The sequence below is a fragment of the Gobio gobio genome (assembly GCF_949357685.1).
Source record: "Gobio gobio genome assembly, chromosome: 4".
NCBI lineage: Eukaryota > Metazoa > Chordata > Actinopteri > Cypriniformes > Gobionidae > Gobio > Gobio gobio.
Genome location: NC_137100.1, coordinates 25,171,280 through 25,191,426, shown reverse-complemented (window position 1 = coordinate 25,191,426; position 20,147 = coordinate 25,171,280). Strand labels below are relative to the sequence as shown.

The following is a 20,147-nucleotide window of genomic DNA, read 5'->3' as shown; positions in this document are numbered from 1 at the left end:
TGACATTTCAGTTGGTTCATCTCATATTTTTTAAATCCAAAGCCCCATGAGTCAGTGTGAGAGGATTTATCATTATTGTGACTTCAGCTCAAGACAATATGAAATATCATTCAGAATGCATTTTACTTCCGTATTGCATTCTTTCTGTAGGACCCCCCCCCCCATTATAAAAGAGTGGCTTAAATTTAATATTTTTAACAACTAACCTTATTCTTTCTGTCCAGTCAATCATTTGGGATCCTGCTTCCCATCAGCAATGCGCAGAAAACTTCCATATTTTGTATGTGCTTCGTAGAGTGGTTTTACTAGAGATGCCTTCAAAGGAGCTAGGAAAGCCAATGTACACCGCATATGCAGATTTATATCTTAAAGTTTTATTTCCTCACTAACATTCAGATATTAAAATGTAATATGCCAACAATAAAATTAACTAACTAGGTTAGCTGATTACCATAAATGTCCATAGATATTGTTGTCAATTCATACTGCTGTTAACACTTTCTACAAGTGGATGCAATGAGGAATGTTTTCCTGTTTGTTCATGTGACATTCCACAAAAAGCCAATACAGGGTTTGTAAAAGGGCCATTATCGAACGATGGGGGAGTTAAACACTATATTGGACAGAAAACTTACATCTGGTGTGTAATAAGTTTCCCTTTTCAAATTCAACAGGATGTTTCTTAAAGGCACAACAGAAAAAAATAGACATTTTAAAATAGAAATGTTATTTTGTATATTGTAATCTGCTGTGACAAAGCGACCCGATGTCAATGCGAGTTGCTGATTTCAAAAAAGAAATAAGCATTAGTGACCATTGCTTTTATCCTGTTACAGTTTACCACTCTTAATGTAAATGAAATTGCTCCTGTTGTAAGAGCTGTGGTCTGTATGTTAATGAAGTTGTGACACCTCATTGTCTGAGATGGTTCTCTGTGTCCCACACCCATTCCCATTCTACTAATTGATTTGCTCAGGATGTGATCAACCCAAATGGTACATAAACAATAACTTGACTTTCCTCTTCTCTATGATAATTAAGCCATTATGGGGATGAGCTCATTCTAAAATAATATACTACAATTTCTTACAAATCTAACCAGCCTTTAAAATGTGGCTACAGCAAAGATGTTTTTGTCCTCTTGAAATGTTAACTTACATTTACATTTACACTTAGTCATTTAGCAGACGCTTTTATCCAAAGCGACTTACAAATGAGAGCAATAGAAGCAATTAAAACAGTCAAGGGCAACAATATGCAAGTGCTGTAACACGTCTCAGTTAATCTAGCACAGAACACATAGGACAGAAGTTTTAATAAATAGACAAACAGAAAATGAATAGAATGATAAGTGCTGTTCTTGATTGGTTAGGTGCTGCTGGAAAAGATGTGTCTTTAGATGTTTTTTGAAAATGGCTAGAGACTCGGCTGCTCGAATTGAGATAGGCAGGTCATTCCACCAGGTGGGAATGGTCCAGGAAAAGGTCCGTGAGAGAGATTTCATGCCTCTTTGGGATGGCACCACAAGGCGTCATTCACTTGCTTCTGGAGGGTATGTAAGTCTGAACAAGCGAGTTTAGGTATTCTGGTGCAGAGCCTGTGGTTGCTTTGTAGGCGAGCACCAGTGCTTTGAATTTGACTTTGCGGCTATTGGCAGCCAGTGCTTACGAGCTTTCATATAAGAAAAATTAATTTATTAGGATATCTTAAACACAAATTGTTTTATAAATGCCATGGGGATAACAATAAAATTGTCATTTTGAATCTGTTTTAAAAGGTAGGGTAGGTAATTTTCAGAGTGGCTAGCATTAGCGAACTAACTTTGAAAGCATAAAATCTCACCCTCCCTTTACAGCGCTCTACAAAGCCAAGCCTCCTCCAAAACACATGAACACATACAGCAAATAAAAGCTTCACGAGAGACGGCTTTAAAATACCTTATGTCTCAAAGCACAAAACATGAACAAAACAGTGTGCGTGGAGGTATGGAAATGCATACGCTGACAGGCAGAGGACATCGTATGCAATGATTGGATGGACATTTTATGGTCCTACACTTTCCACAGACGAGATATATACATATAAATACATTTAGACCACATAACTTCATGATGGCTATCAGTATGTAAAGAGATTTTCAACCTGCATAACAAAAAAATATTCTAGAACAAAATTGCCAACCCTGCCTTTAATTAGAATTTAATTAGAAAGTTCATAATCAGTGGTGGAAAGAGTACTGAAAAAGCATATTCAAGTAAAGGTACTTTCTTATACCCTGCAAAAGTATTCCACCTTATACCCTGGCTGCAAATGAAAAATGTAGCTTAATCTTTTATGGATGATTCTCAGTAAGAACAACAGTATTTGAATATTTCTCCAAGTTTTAAATTTGGACTGCTAGCACAAAAAATACAACCATGTAATATTTGAGGAAGCAACCAATAATCTGGTAAAATTTATGACAACCATTCTGTAGAGGTTTTCTTGCAGTTAAAGGTTGCAAAGCATTGTACATTAACAATTTTACGTTTCTTTTCTTACAGTTCTTTCTTTTCAAGACACATTCATTGTACTGCTTTAATTTCAATGGAGGTTTTCTCTGTAAAAAGAATACGCTTCAGAAATCAGAATCGAGTAACTCACAATTTTCACCACTGATTTTTTTGTTGTTGCTTGCAATTATAAAATAAACCTGATTTAAATATAAATCTGATGTTTTATGAATTATTTGCTATATACATGGACAAAAATTTTAAATTGCCATGTGAGAACACATCACATTAAAATATGCACTTCAATAAGCTGACAGAAAGCAGGTTAATGCGTTTACATGTTGAGCGAAATCGATGTAAGGGACAAAAATCTAGCAGTCACGATCGGTTAATGCCTAATGCATTTTGAAGCCTGGCAAACAATCAAGCTAAATTAAGTGTTTCAATTGGCACCGCAAGCTCGTGCAGCGCTAACAGAATACGTACCATTTGTGCGTGTATTAGAAAATTTTATATTCTGCAGTCAATTTGTATTAATTGTTTAAGGCAATTTCACGATTTCAGTCATCGTACAGTAACCAGCAACAACTCCCTTTCAAAGAGCACGTGTGCCTCTCATTCTTGGCTGGTCACTATCATGGTTGATTTGACGGGAGTCACACGCATGACGCATGGAGTCAAAGGACTGATTATTCGCCTTAGCCAATCACGTTGACAATAAAAAAAATAAACATATAATGTAGCTACGGCAGGTTTAGGGAAAATAGAGCAGTAAAAGTACCGATACAGCATTTAAAATGTGCTCAAGTAAAAATAAAAGTACACTGTTTTTAAACTACTTAATAAGGTGCAATTCCTGCGAAAAACTGCTCAATTACAGTAACTTTACACCACTGTTCATAATATAATAATACCATTATTGGAAAACTGGACCGACAGCTGGACTTGTAAACAACAATGCACATACAACAACGATCTAGCACAGGACTGAGCACACAGCACAGGGAGAATAAATAGGGAAGGATATCGAGAAGGTGGGGCAATTACACCAATAATCAGGCAACAAGAAGGGCTAGGTTAAGACAATTGACATTGGAGCACATGGTACATAGAAACAAATAAAACAAAAGGCTTGTTTGACTTCATGCAGCGCTGCACAGACCAATCGGTGGCTGATTTGAAGCAGTGCATGCCCGTTAGAAATTTTGTCTGACTTGAGACCGTGCGACACAACGCCATGTGACTGTGATATATGCCATCATTGTACTGCGACAGCGAGCACAAGCTCTGATGATGACACAGCTGTTCCACGACTGGCCGGATTCACCACATGACAACGTTCACGTGTGCTTCGTGTTTATTCGGACACCTTCATTTCCATTAATGCTCACAATTCTTTATTTTTATAACAGTAAAATCTCTTTTCATGTAGTCACAACGTTATATTGTGCCATGTTTATCAAAATAAAACGAATAAAAAAAAAAAAAAACGCCACTACTTTGGTATTTGAATAGTACGGCTTATGTTGAACTTTGTTCTTGTAAAAACAGATGCTGTATTAAACAGTGTAAAGTATTGAATGAAAATGTCTCAGAAGCATCTGTGCATTTGACAAATATTGCATTTATTTCACTTCAGCTGTGATAAAGAATGCAATACACAAAGTGTCCGACTTCACGTCTCCGTTTTCAGCTCCTTCCCGGCTGCAAGCAACAACTCTCGCAGATCTGTTGCATCCAGCCGCAGCCGATGTCGAACACACCAAAAGCCATGTGCTCATACAAAACCTGACACGAACACGCAGCCAATGAGAGCTCTCACTGACTGCGTGTCCACACAACACATGAAAGCTACGCAGAACGGGACAACATGAAAGCATGCGGGCCATAAACTGCACAAACCGAGTGGTACATATAACACAACACAAGAACCCTGGGCCAATGAAAACATAAAACAGGCGCTCTATAAAAGCACACGAGACAAGAGCGCATGGTGAGTGAATGAACACTCAACCCGTGCGCTCACAACAAGACAAAACATGGAGATTTTTTTCACTCCATAATCTAATTGAAAATCTGCCATGCTTCATTTTCTTCTTGTAGTCTTTTGTTCAGTGGTAAAAGTGTCTTTGATCTGTTTGCTCTGTTGTCTCAATTTGACGTGTCACTCTTTTTCACATTTTCCATCTCTCTTTTTCGCTGTCTTTCTCTCAGGCTCTTTGATCCAGTTGCCTTCAGTAGAGAGAGGGAAGCTCAGTAAGGTGCGACTAGGCTCTCTCTCGCTCAAAAAAGAAGGAGAGAGACAGTGCTTCCTCTTCACCAAGCACTTCCTTATCTGCACACGCAGCTCGGGAGGCAAACTTCACTTGCTCAAAGTACGCACATGCACAAATCAACCAGAGAAAATGACATTTACTGCACACCATGTCATCAAACAAACAAAATGTCGTCCTCTCTGTTTTTATGTATGGACAAGGCAGGTAAGACATGGTGATTATGAAACTAACCCCTGATGATCAATAACTTCGAAGCGCAGAAGCAAATAATTGATAATTGTAATGATGTCAAAAAGTTAATCATGTGTGATGAGGTTTGAGCTTCCCCTGTTCATTTCCTTCAGTCCCTACAGCCCATGCACATATTATTTCATTACACTCTTCTAAGAATGTGTAAAGTGCATTTGTGCTTTTTTAACTTACCGGATCAATCCTCAGGCACAATTTCTGAAACTAAATGTCCTCATAAGCCTCATATGGGCCTCAAACGCAAATTACACTCTAGTTGTAAAATGCATCATCAAGTCAATTTCTCGTTTTTTTGTAGCCAGTTAAATAATTACCAGTTATAATAAGTATTTGGTGTATCACCAAAACAAAATGAGATTTATAAGCAAGCAATAGAAAGGCTTTCGGAAAAACACATCTGAAATGTCTTTGTACATTCAGATCCATCACAAACCCATTATTCTAACAAACCATCAATATCAAGAAACCCTCCCTTTGTGATTAACCTCTCATCCTAATGGTTTGACTCTGGCAGCAAGGTGGTGTGTTGTCCCTGATTGAGTGCACTCTAATCGAGGAGCCTGACGCCAATGACGAGGATGGTGAGCCTGTTTCTTTCATGCACATTTTCAAACACATCAGCACAGATGATTGGAGACATGCGTCATTAGTTATATATTGGCCATAATTCATATAGTGCTGGTTAATTAACTGTTATAAACAGGTCAGAAAAGAGTCAAAACTGCCTGCTGTTTAAATGTCAAATGGGCAGAGATGATAATTGTCATAGATTGATTATCCACTTGAGGGTACAGAAAGAGACCCAAGGGCTAATTCAAAACTGCATCACAATGACCCTCTCACGATCCCTTTATAAGGTCCCTAAGAGCTTATTTAATAGACATCACCATCATTATTATGTTTCTAAGAAGAGATCCCTTCAGTTCAATTAGTTTGTATTGCCATTATCTCGAGTGATCCAACAGGACTGATAATTAGGATTTTGTGCATGATTCGTGTTCAATTGTAATCTTCTGGGGTTTTTTTTTTAGCTAAGAATTCAGGGCAGGTGTTTGGTCACCTGGACTTTAAGATTGTGGTAGAGCCCTCAGATGCTCCTGCCTTTACTGTAGTGCTGCTGGCGCCCTCCCGTCAGGAGAAAGCGGCCTGGACCAGCGACATCAGCCAGGTGAGAGAGAAGCCACTTTTCTGCATTTACAGTGAACGGGTTATTTCAAGGTTACTCTACTGTTTAAAAGTTGGAGGTTGGTAAGATTTTTTTTTTTATGTTTTTGCAAGGATTTCCTTATGCTCACCAAGGCTGCATTTATTTTATTAAAAAACACATTAAAATCAGTTACTGTCATGGTTGCTGGCAAACAGATGATGACGATGATGAATAAAGTTTAATAACACTCAAGTTCTTCACCGGACAGGCAAACAGGCAATAGCAACACACACTACACATAGATGAGACCCGACAAGAACTGGGGCAAATGAACCGAACAAGACATGACAAGACAAAATGCAAACAAGACAGGAGTACATCCCTTACGAAACAAAAATATATTGCAGTATATTGGAAAATATCATGTAATACATTTTGCGATATATTCCCATATATGGGATTTAATATTTATATTTTCCAATATATTGCAATATATTGAAAGCGGCAATCATTTGTATATTTTGCAATATACTGCAATATATTACATATATTGTATATATGTACCATCAATATATTAACAATATATTATAATATATTTCAAGTAATATATTGGTAAATATATTTTCCTTCCGTAAGGGATGGGTGTTACGGTTACATTTTGAAATATTATTACAATTTAAAGCAACAGTTTTTAGCATCCTTATTCCAGTCTTCAGGGTCACAGGATCCTTAAGAAATCAGTATAATATGCTGATTTGTTCCTCAAGAAACAGTTCTTATTTTATCAATGCTTAAAACAGCTGTGATGCTTAACACTAGAACCACCAGGGGTCGTAGTACCTAAAACCGCCAGTGGGTAAAATTTACCCATGCACATGATTACTGTTTTGATATGGCTTAAAAACGTATTATGTCATTGTATTATGGCACTGTCTTCACAAAGTAATGTCTAGAGTCATGAAATTATTATTTTTAGTCATCAACTATGTTTTTGCCCTGTTGTTTTATGCTATTTTAAGCAGGCCACACTAATCACTTTTTGGTGAATATAGGCTGAAACAGCCTGCAATGACAACGAGAATTAGAAGGAAATAAATACATATTTGGGTGGTGTAATATTATAATAAAATGTAATTAATCACATATTAAGATAACCCATGTTATTTAAATGACTAAAATAGTAAAAATGCTAAATTAGACAATAAAGAACAATAATAATTCACCACAATGCATAGTATGTATGATGCAATGACAAATTCAAGCGGACAGTTTCACCTAATTAATTATTAATTTGTTTAGTTATGTCATTTATAAATTGAATAAGAGAACAAACACCAAAACAAACTTAGGGTAATCATAAAAATTGTATTATTCATTACATCATAAAAAATGTTTCAGGAAACGGACAGACTTGAATAAATAGCAACACAGTAGCAAACAATACACAATAAAAATTGCAAAACAAAAACTAATAAATAATCCAAAATTTGAACATTTATGAGTTGGCACATCTTCATTTGATCGTGCGTTGTATGACTGTCTACAGTAAGCCTACACGTTGCTCAAACACTGTGTTGCTCAAACACCGTGTTGCTCAAACACAGTGTGAAAATAAAGGAATTATATAGGGGTAAATTTGACCTGCTGGTGGTTTTAGATATAAATGCGCCATTTTTTAATCTGGTTTTATCTAAACAATTTTTAACAACATAGGAATGTAAATTTTAGTATTAGTATTAATTGAAAATCTGTTATGTACATTTGAAAAATGCGTAAACCCCCCCCATGCGGTTCTAGTGTTAATACTTTTGTGGAAACCATGATATTTTTTTAGGATGCTTTGATGGATAGAAAGGATTGAAAACAGAAATCTTTGCTGTCACTTTTGAACAATTTAATGCATCCTTGCTGAATAAAAGTATTATTTATTTATTTTTTATCTTACCGACACCAAACTTTTAAACAGTAGTGTATATATTATCATTATTCTGTATATGCTCACTGATAAACCTGGTCAGTGCTGTGGCACGGTTGTTAATTCATGTGCTGTAGATGCAGGTTTCAAATCTAGCCTGCTTTATTTCCCATATCCAACTATGATCCCGTCTCTCTCCACTCTCTTGTTGATTAAAGGCATACAAAGGCAGATTAATAAAAATCATAAGGATAACAGTGCCTGACACCTCATCAATTGCTCTGAACCTTACAAATCCCCTGTAGCTTTTATAAACTAATGGTAATGGCTATGCAGAAGCACTGGAACATAATAACTATGAAACTTCACACCCCATTCAAGAGCCATGAGGTTAAGACTTGTACCTGGAGGGGGATCACTTTGTACTTGTGGGTGGAATTTGGCTTACTGATGAACCCAAAAGAGATGTCTCTCTGTCAATGAACCCCTCCCAGTCTCTTAGACACAAATAAATTACATTATGTCCATGTGTTTAATGACTAGATTAATTGTGTTATTTCCTGTACTGTGTTCCTTGTTTTGATCCCTCTCTTCATGTAAATTTCTGCTCTTTGGGATGTAGTGCATCGATAACATCCGCTGTAATGGCCTGATGACCAGCGTGTTTGAAGAGAACTCAAAAGTCACAGTGCCGCACATGATTAAGTAAGTCAGACCTGCATTTATAAAGAAACAATGTGTGTCTTAAGGCACCCACACACTACAAGGTTATCGAGCCGATTTTGGGCCTAGGTAAATCCTAGGTAAAGTCGCGATTATCTAGACTGGGCAAACCCAGCCTGATCTGCCGGCGATTTGATTTCGCCCCGCAACTCAGTCTGGAAACCTGTACATTAATTTCTACTGCTTCTGCTACACTTTTGCGGGAACCAATCACAGACAGACTGGCTTATCCACCTGGCGCGCTATTGGCGGGTTTAACATGATGACAGATAGAGAAGCGATGGGTCGTTTCCCGTTGATCACGCCTCTTGTGGTCTGATTGGTTAAAGAACTATCCAATTACGTTTGTAATTTAATTTAATTTATGCTCGTTTATCACGCCTCTTGTGCAGAAGAAAATACAGAGCAGACTCCCCTGACCAATGTTCAATCTTAAATTGAGCTTGGTCTGGGGATAGCCAGACAACCGATTATCTTGATTGTTCTACAGATTATCTTATCAGGATTTTCTTGTGGTGTGAGGTGTGTTAAGAGTGATTGCTTGGATGAACATCGTGGCCACACTGATCTCAAATCGTAAATATTCACCATGTTGACAATCAGAAATCCTGTTGTGTGGGGGGAACCTCGAGGACAAACATGCACGCACTCTGTAGATTGCCGCCTGGAACGAAACGATACCCGATCAGAAAGCGAGTTGATGGAAGCATAACACAATATCATCCAAACTTTTTTCTTTTTCCCCCGCGAATATTCAACCCTAACGCTCTAAATGATTGGCTTGAGTAGAACCAACTGAAATTAAACAAATTAGTTCAGACAAATGAACATTTATGAGTATTTAGAACTTTCTTTTTCTTTTGAGTTCTTAAGCCTGACTCATTTTAAGTAATCTAAATAGTTTCATTGTTTTGAGTTTTATGATTTAGAATTTAGACTAACTTAAAAATAAGTTTAGACTAACTTAAAAAGAGTTTTCTATTTCCCAGCATGCATGACACTCAAAAGGTACAGTAAATGCCAAAATTAAGTGTTATATTATGGGTTTTTTTGTGCGCAAGATTAACTTTAAGTGGGAGATTTAGTAGCTTTTAATGTTTTGCTATGCTAGTTTAGAAGAGTTTCTGTTATGTTGTTTTTTGTAGCATGAGCTTAATTTGAGAAGAGATATATGTTAAATGAATTATATTGTTGTCCTCATTCAGCAAGTTCTATGCTAATGCTACCAAAGCATTGTGTAACCAAGTAACAATGTGGCATTTATTGAATTAGCTAGTTAAAGCAAGTCAAGTTTCCACTGCTTAAAAGTTGAGATTGCATGATATTTTCAAGTTAAATGTATGAATTAGCTAACTCAAATATTTAAAGTTCAGAGCAATTAAAATTTAAAATTACCAAATAAAAATCTGCAAGTTCAACTTACTTAAACTTTAAATTTAAACAACTGATTGCCTCAATTTTTTTTTAGTTTAGGTTTACAGTGCTGTAAAAACCAGTCCAAACACTATTATCTGCATTTCTTTGTGCCCGTCATCCGCCATGTTTGTTTCCTCTAAAGTCATGTTTGACCGCAATAAATTTTGCGAGATTCCTTTTTTCGCAGGCGGGACTGTGTGAATGGAATCTGTTCGTTTGTGGTGTGCGTCTTGGTCACATCGTGGCACTCAACAACCTATAGAAACAAAACTGTTAAATCTATGATTTTTTTATCATCATGTTTGTTGTCTCTCACATTTTGAAAATATAATAAGATTTTACAAATCTTTTAATGTGGGTCAGCCTTTAATTGCTGTGGGTCAGCGTATTGTACTTATAGAAGCACGTCCTCTACATGTTCATAATAGTTCTAGGCCAGTAATACCCCGTGTACACATACAAGTGATTTTAATTTCATGTAGTAAAAGACCAAATGACTAAAAATAACATTTCAGTTTACCAAAAATATATATATATAAAAAAAAAAGATTACACCTTCACATGTATCTAGCTGAGAACAGTATCCTGCTAACAGCTTGTTCTGGAGGCGCGGTGAACATTCACTGAAGCCATGCTCCGGCACTCTACATTTGTGCAAACACATCTGTCCCAGCTTAACATTGGAGTGACAGAGAGGGCAAGCAACCGGGACTAATTTCCCTCCCTGCTGGAAAATATGTTGGCTCTACCAGTCCAGGAAGTATGCGGCATTTAACTGACAAAAAGGGCCTTAAGCAAAAAAATATATTTATATAATATATATAAAATATATGTTTTTTGTAGTTGTCCTTTTGAAATAAATAAATAAAAAGATATGAAATATTTATTTGATAATTTTAATATTACACTTGTGGATTAGCATCAAGCTTCTAAAATTGTCCAGTAAAAAGTAGAAAACAAATCATGTATATATTATTATTATACATCTAGGTTACAATTTAACTAGTTAGCTAACATATTTAGATACAAACAATGTGATATCAGTGCATCTTCACTAGTTTTTCATAACATATCCATTCACCATCAACATAAATGTACAGCATACAGACCGTAAAGATGCTTTGGTTGTGCTCTTTATTAGATCTGATGCGCGTCTCCATAAAGATGATGTTGACATTTGCTTCAGTAAGACGCTCAACTCCTGCAAGGTTCCCCAGATCCGCTACGCCAGCGTGGAGAGGCTGCTGGAGAGGCTGACAGACCTGCGCTTCCTCTCCATAGACTTCCTCAACACGTTCCTGCACACCTACCGGATCTTCACCACTGCCACCGTGGTCATGGAGAAACTGGCTGACATCTACAAGAAGCCATTTACATCCATACCAGTCAGGTAATGGAGCTCTCAAAGGGGTTAAAAGTCACAGTTAGAGCTAAAAAGTGATACGTCTATATTTTATAGCTTTTTGTTTTCGATGTCCAATATATCTCTCAAATTTGATCTCTTTACTCTGAAATAACTTAAATGGCTATTTCTCTCATTTCAACCAACAGCCTACTTGTCTACTTGTTATCAAGTAGATTTCAAACGTTTAATGCAAAAAGTAAAATATAGTAATAATCTACTCAACGTTATTTTAAAATAATAGTTATAAACAACTATTACTGCCTACAATTTTACTGAAAAACATGTAATTTATTAAAAATATTGCATTGAGACTTCTGTAAAGGGATAGTTCACCCAAAAAGGAAAATTCTGTCATCATTTACCCACCCTCAAGTTGTTCCAAACCTGTATGAGTTTCTTGCTGAACACAAAAGAAGATATTTTGAAGAATGTTTGAAAGCAGATATAGGAACCATTGATTAGTAGGGAAAAAAATACTATGGTAGTCAATGGTTGCTCTATATCAGGGGTCTCAAACTCGCGGCCCGCAGGATGATATTTTGTGGCCCCCTTCTTGACATCAAAGTTTAGTGTTAGTGCGGCCCGCACATTGCTCTGAAAAGCACCTTTTTGCTGAATTGTTGAGTGAGCAGCGCTTGCCGCGCTTGCTGCCTCCTTTGTGTGTGTGTGTGTGTGAGAGAGAGAGAGTTGGCTCGCCCCTCCCTCGTGCAGTATATTTGGTTGACACCACGTGATTGACAGGAACTGACGAACGAAGCTGATCAGACAGTCGAACCGAATGTGGTCTAACAGCGTTCGTCAATGTCAAAATGATTGAGATGGCCAATCAAATAAAAGTAGGCGGGGTTTACGTTCTCTTTTGGCTCGTGCACATTGCACAGTCTTCACACACGGACGAGCGCGTCAATCTATCGCTTAATGTCGTTGCTGAGAGAGACTCTATTCTTTCCGGTGAAATCACAAAACAAAATGCAAACGTGTCCGTCCATTAGACAATTTTTATTTTTATTATACAATCATTGATGAACATTGATTTTAATGAAGAAAAACTACATGAGGGCGGATTAGAACCCGGAACCTTTGACACGGTTGACAAAAATTCTACCACCAGACCACAGAAGAAATCAAAAGATATTTGCTGATCTATGTATTTATTCACTTACTCACTCATGCAAAGAATATCGGGACTAATAATATATTTGACGCAAATTAATGCAAATATTATTTACAAATAGTCCCAAAAAGATTATTTCCTAACTAGAATTAGACCTAGAATTTCGTTCGCTGTTCTGTTTGACCTGGTTACAGCCTTGCTGTGAATTAGTCTATTATTTAAAATAAAATTTAAATCATTCATTATTTCATATTACATTTCATTTCTATAGGCTTTATAATTTAGTTCAAATTCAGAGGAACAGTTCTTGTTCAGAAGAAACATTTATGTTGAAGAACTGTTAATAATAAAGATTGAGAAGATTGGAGCAGTTGTGCTACTTTTTTTTTTTGAATACTTGAAACACTTTTTATGTGGAATACTTGATGCGGCCCAGCCTGACCCAGAGTCTACCTCCAGTGGCCCCCAGGTAAAATGAGTTTGAGACCCCTGCTCTATATGCTTGGTTACAAACATTCTTCAAAATATCTTCTTTTGTGTTCAGCAGAACAAAGAAACTCATACAGGTTTGGAACAACTTGAGGGTGAGTAAATGATGACAGAATTTTCATTTTTGGGTGAACTATCCCTTTAACGTTTTTTGAGTGATGATGTTAACAAAGTGTTGAATCAATTCAATTTATCAAAACAGAAAGTTCAAACTGACAAACTAACCAACTCTAATACAATTTTTACTACTGAAGTTTAAATCAAAGACACTGATATATGTCTTGACACCAGACACGAAAAGGATAAAAAAAATGAGTGTAAAACAATCATATATGTAACAATGCTTCTTACTTATATATGCGCTTTAAAAAATGAATCTAGCATGTTGAAATGTTCTGTGTGATTGAAGTCTATAAAAGAGAGCACAAGGTGTATGCATCCAAAACTGCTGTGAGTGAGACTGAGTGGTACATTTATCTCTGCATACATTTGTGCTCAGATTGAATGTCCTTTCAAATGGAAAAATGTTTTCTATTCCAAAAGCAGGTTTTCTGCCAAGTTACATTGGTGCACTTTGAGTAACCTGTACCTAAAAAGCAGCCCTAAAAGTGCTCAATTGTCAATACCTCCTCAATTGTCGTTGAATGTTCGGGATTCTTGTGCATAAGTCAAACACAGCATGTGTGCCTCATGTGAAGATGTTCATGGGGTGTCATTGTGAGTGATGTGATGTGACGAGGGTGTCATTGTGAGTGATGTGACGTTTAATGTGTTGTCTCTGATGCTCCTCATCACCCCACCCACTTTGCTGTCACACAGGGTCCAGTATCACTCATTTGACCGCTTGTCCATTACATCCATCTGCCCAGACTACAGCCTGAAGATCAGGAAGATAGCACTGGATCAGTCAAAGTAACATACCCATCTCTCTGTTACCGATTCACTTACTTCTCTGTCCATTTTTCTGGTTTATCTCCTCACATTTTCCACTCTGTTTGTCTGTATTTCTTGGGAGTGTTTATCTTTATCCTTTTTTTTGGACGTTACTATTATGTGATTTTATTAAATCCTGGATTCTGTCCTTGGACAATTGCTGTCATACATTGCAAATTTCACATCTTGCAATGTTTACCTGTTGTTCTCGAACTCTGAAAGCTGCAGAGGAGGCAATATGTGTTTCCACATGTAGAATGCATCCAACACACCGTTTGACAAGAATGTTAAGTGCACTCTGAGCATGCAAGTATGGAGAATGTGCCAGTGCTGCTCAGTCATTTATGCCCAATCTTTCAATGTTATTTCCACAACTCAGATCCCTGGAGCTCTTCTTCGCCACCAACCAGAACAACCGCAGCGGGGACCATGTAAATGACAAATCCCCCAGACTGAGTCGCAAGTTCTCATCTCCTCCACCTCTCTCCATCCCCTCCCGTAATTCCTCTCCAGTTCGCACCAGGAAACTCTCTCTTAATTCCCCTATCAACTCAAAAGTAGGCATCCTGGATCTATCCACAACCTCGTCATCTGCAGCCAGCAGTCCGACCTCCGCCAACCCCACCATCTCACCCCCACCATCCAACAACAACAACAAGCCCCCTTTGGACCTTAGCCGTGGACAAAGTCCATCCTCCCCTGAGCAGAGCCCTGGAGCTCTGGATGAGAATGCAGATGTGCCGCGAATCGACGCCCTCTGCGGTAAACTGCGCCGCAGCATCAGGAGAGGTAAGCAGAAAAGAGATTTTCTATTTCTAGGAGTAGAAAGAGAAACATATTAACTCTGTTTTATACCTAGTGAGTGGCCCCACTCTCTACTGCCTTCTGGGTATCTACTATAATTGATCCTCATAAGTTGGAAGCACATTGGAAACACATTCCAATAGAGTGCAACAAACGGGTTCTGGAAGGAAAAAACCCATTCCTTTTCTCCATAGGGGAATTGATTTTTAACGATAACTTATACACCTTTAAAGACAGACCTACTGTGAGCTATTAGGTTGTTAATCAATGACATAAGCTTTTGCTGAAGCCATCAGAACACATTATTTCACTTGTGTTTAACAGCGAAATTCCTGGTGAAAACAACATTACACATGATTCTGCAAATAAATCTCCACTGGGCCCTGTCCCAAATGGAACGAATGGGACACCCTATGGTCTTGTGGACTTAACAGCGGCCATTGAAAGACCACAAGACCGTAAGTGCATATGAAGTTTGCCATTTGGGTCAGGGCCTAAATATCGCGCAAGCCAAGAGAACTCTTTAGTGCGAATGAATCAACATCCCCCACATTCTCAAACTACTCAAATATTTGTATATACAGTATATTCATATTTTGCAGTAAACATAAAATAGGTTGTTTCTATACATATAATTAACATATTTAAATCAATAGTTTTATATTTATCCATTGTTTTTCATTCGATTAAGTCATTCGCAATGCTTCATGGGATTGTAGTTTTCCCCTCATTAATACTGTTAAAGTGCCCCTATTATGGAACTACCTTTCATATAGTGTGTAATATAGTTGTGAGTGAATGAAAAACATCCTGCAAAGTTTTAAATCTGAAAGTGAACCGTATATAAAGTTATTGTCTTTTTAAAAGTAAGAGTCAACTCTGAGTCAATTAAACAAATCGTTTTTCGCAAGCCGTTTCATTGTGACGATAAGACGAAACATTAGCATATTGCCTGTCCACTTATTGCGCACGCAGACACCAGGGAAAACTTGAACCACCTCAAACACTGCAGCAGATTTATGTGGATACTGGATAGCATCATGTTGAGAAGATGATGTGCTCTACAATGTGTTTATTGCCTTTCATATTGTGTAAGTATCTGGCTAACCTCTGAAATACTACTGTAAATTAGCTGTGGGCTGCAGTATTACCTAAAACTGTGTCGATTAATGCAGATTGTCTGTAATTCTTTTTGTTCATACTACTTTGAGTAAAGATAAAGGATGGAGAAAGATTTGTTTTGCAAACTTTAATGTTCCATCAGTCATTCACGTTAGTGCTGGGCAAACGTATGCGTTGTTATTAATACAGTTACCGCATGTGCACCGCAATAAATTAGAAATAAACAGACACACACACACACAGGTTTGTTGATGGACATACTCTTGTTAATACTGATGGTGAGGAGTTACAGTTGAAACATCTCATAATGTACCTCAAACTGAGTAGCATCACTGAGAAACGTCCTGCTCAAGGTTCGGGTTGAATAATTAGTTATTCTATGTTAGCTAACTTCTAGATGTATCATCATCGATTGATTGGTGTAAAATCAACATCATAGTTACTGTCTTTACAGTGTTACTATCGCTGAGCTTTAGGAACCCCGCAGGCGGAGCTGGAGGTCAGTTATGGTAATGTTCGTTTGTTTCCGTAATACACGCTGTACACGGTAGACCAATCACAACAGACTGGGCCATCTGACCAATCAGAGCAGAGTAGCTCGCGGAAAGGAGGGATTTAGAGAGAGAGATTTATCCATCGAGTCATTTGAGAATTATTGTACATTGTGGTGATGGCCAATGTATATTATGAGAAAATTAAGCACTTTTTTACCTTTCATGCATGTAAACCTGTTGTTGGAGACCTCCAAAACTAAATTAGGGAACTTTAAAATAGCATACATGGGGCACTTTAAGTACACAGTATTGTACCTTTGTCTTATTTTCAAATGCTTTTTTGCTTCAAATCAGTTTGTAATGTTGTGATTCACCTCGTTTCACCAAGTCTTTTTATTAGTCTCTATGGGAAAAATACTTCCAAAACCAAGGTTGCTGAAAAAGTGGAACTGTTGTGCTATAGAATTTGGTGTTAACATGTTGCTAAGCTTACAGTGTAACACTCTAATAAGCATAACAATTATATCGTGAATAGAAATATTTGGTACTGAAACTGAACGAAATGTAAGCTTTATAATTTATCATAAAAAAAATGATCTCGCTTCATCCACCATCATGGATGAACTTTTTTGCTGGGCTTATCACAAAACATTCTGGGTTTGCTTTTTTCAAGAAGGATACATGCGATGCTGCATTATAATATGGCTAAAACAAGGTATCTTATGAGCCAGCATAAGTACGATTTTTCACATTCTAAAAGCAGTGGTGGAATGTTGAAAGTAGGTCAAGACACTAGCTGGATAGTAACATGGATGTTCATGAACTCAACCTTCATCAGCTGGATTTTGCCTTTTTAAAAGCATAATTTAATCTAGAAGTAGCTGGCAGAGGGAATATTGTAGGTAAAATTTCTGCAGGTGCTCCAAATTACACCGAAAACCATAATAACTTAACGGCCAAACTAATGTGTTATTTTCTTTTTATAGGCTATTAGTCTGACCAGCATTCTCCTGTCTCCACATAAAATCCATGCGCAAATAAAGTGCAAACATGCTTGTATTGAGTCCCTCCTTAATGCAAAACAGAGGACTTAAGATATTTGACAACCCATAATGCTTGTGGTTATGGCCCTTTATTATACTGGCATCCAGGCAGCTCGGAATGAGAAGCAGGCAATGTTTGAAACCTCAACCAAATGATAAAGCACTTTCTTTATTCAGAAACATTCAAAGGATTGATAAATGGACGTCTCTGTGACTTTGGTTAGGATTTCTGGTGTGCGAGTTATACTGATATTTTGCTTCTTGTGTTTGCTAGTTTAAACAGATTTTCTTGTATTGTGTTCCCTTTTTATGCTATAAAATCCACCATATTCTGAGGTCAGTCTTATTGTGAACTATTCGCACCAATAGTAAGCTTTAACACCCGCATCAGACAAGCCACATGTTACTCTGTGATCAGACTTAAAGGGATAGTTCACCCAAAAAGTAAAATTATGTCATAATTTAGTGACCCTCAAACCTGTATGAATTTCTTTCTTCTGCTGAACAAAAAAGAAGATATTTTGAAGAATATGCTGCCTTTCAAACTATGGAATAAAAATACTATGGAAGTCAATGGGGTCCATCGACTGTTTGATTAACCATGTTCTTCAAAATATCATCTTTTATGTTCAGCAGAAGAAAGAAATTAATTCAGGTTTGGAACAACTTGAGGGGGAGTAAATGATGACAGAATCATCAACTTTCCCTTTAAGTTTTTTTTTTTCGTCTAACACTGTGGCCCAGAATATCATACACTTAGGGGCAGTGTTATTTTAGTATCACTGAGATACTATTATATTATTTTTATTAAAGGCACAATATGTAATATCCACAATATGTAATTAAAATATCCAAAAAAACACAGTAGAACAATATTATATATTTTGTTGACTTGTGTACTTACATTATCCCAAATGTTTCCAAGAATGTTTAAATCCAGAGAAATAAGCAATTTTAAGACACGGACTATGTCTGTACAGTCCCATCGGATTCTTTTCCTCCGGCCATAGAGATGAAGACAAGAAATCAAGGCGTCACCTTTATTTTGAGTAAGCAACCTCTAGAGGCGAAAATTACATATTGTGCCTTAAATAGTTAGACTTATTTGTGTTCCTTTTTTTTTTACTAAACTAAAACTGAAATAAAAATGTATAAATATAGACATTAGTTTTATTCATTTTTATTTCAGTCTTAGTTATTTTAGTACATCAATTTAAACAAAATGAGTAACAGAAATGGGTTTCTTATGGTTTTAGATAACTATAACAACCCTGCTTAGGGGTGGGCTCTTTTGACTTAACCACCTCTCATATCACCATATCAACAACCTAACAACCATCCAGAACACCCTAGCAACCGCATAGCAACCCTCTGGCCCTAATTTTTTGCTGTTCCCTGCCCCCTGCTCTGTTTGCTTGTAGAGCAGTTGCCCTAAAACCATTTATTTTTGAAGAATGAGGGGTTGTATCATCCATTTTAATAAAGAGTCTGACTTTCCCCTCAGCTGTGCTGGAGTCAGTGTCTTTGGACAAATTTATTCCAGAGTCACCCCAGGGCAGTGAACCAGGAGAAATCTCTCCTTGCCGCTCACCCTCCACTCCACGCCACCTCCGCTACAGACAGCCAGGAGGTAAGCGTGCGCACGTCTGTTGGTGTTTGGCTCTCTTGGCAGTGCAGGCCTCTTTTGAGACCAACTGCAGGGTCAAACACAGTGGTGAGTTTTATGACTTCATTCCAATTCCAGTTATGATTTCATTCCAATATTCCTAGCTCTTTTCATATTAGTCCTATTGCATGTATTGAGTAGCGAGTATTGAGACATGCAGTCATCTTTATACTGGTCTTAGATCAGTTTTTATGTTTCTTTTATAATATTTTCACTTTGCATTTTAGAGGAGAGAGCAACCAACATTCCTGATGGTTCCTCAAGCAAAGCTTGCTCAGTGCAGTCCTCAATAAAGTCCCGTTCTGTTACTAAATGGCCACAGTCACAGTCTTGGATCTGAAACAGTCAAATATTGTGCTTGGATGACATTAAATAAAGCCATATATGGGGAGAGTTGGGACAGGAGTAGATTATGTAACACATTCCACCTGCACTTAATTGGTTCAGATGTTGTTCCATCCAGAATGTTTGTATTGGGTATCTTTTGCATCTTCATTTTGCTCAACATAAGCAGATTCTGTCATATTTATATACAGTATATAGTTTGTAACTATATCTGCTCTCTTAGTTTCCATGAAAAGCTGTTTCCATATGTGCTGACTGAATGATGTCTTTCGTTTTGAACTATCACCACTGGATTAGCAGAAAGACTGGATGTGTGATAATTATTGCTTTATGTAGATACTGTACTACACATCCCCCTGAAAAAAGGGTCAGTTCACACACACACAAAAAAATGCTGTCATTATCTGCTTGCCATAATATCATTCCAAACCCAAATGCTGTTTTCCTGTGGAGCTCACAATTTTTGTAAATAATATTCACATCAGTGCATAGTGACCAAAGGACAACAAATAAT

General features: G+C 37.3%; 1 protein-coding gene across 1 annotated transcript in view; it reads left to right on the top strand.

The window, feature by feature from the left end:
* Window positions 1-20,147, top strand: part of rasgrf2b (Ras protein-specific guanine nucleotide-releasing factor 2b) — an 88,782-nt gene that overhangs the window by 47,370 nt on the left and 21,265 nt on the right. The window contains exons 10-17 of the mRNA XM_079814175.1: window positions 4,707-4,867; window positions 5,532-5,598; window positions 6,049-6,185; window positions 8,702-8,784; window positions 11,360-11,608; window positions 14,046-14,138; window positions 14,539-14,948; window positions 19,127-19,252. Coding sequence (XP_079670301.1) covers window positions 4,707-4,867; window positions 5,532-5,598; window positions 6,049-6,185; window positions 8,702-8,784; window positions 11,360-11,608; window positions 14,046-14,138; window positions 14,539-14,948; window positions 19,127-19,252 — 1,326 coding nt within the window. The remainder of the gene's footprint in view (window positions 1-4,706; window positions 4,868-5,531; window positions 5,599-6,048; window positions 6,186-8,701; window positions 8,785-11,359; window positions 11,609-14,045; window positions 14,139-14,538; window positions 14,949-19,126; window positions 19,253-20,147) is intronic.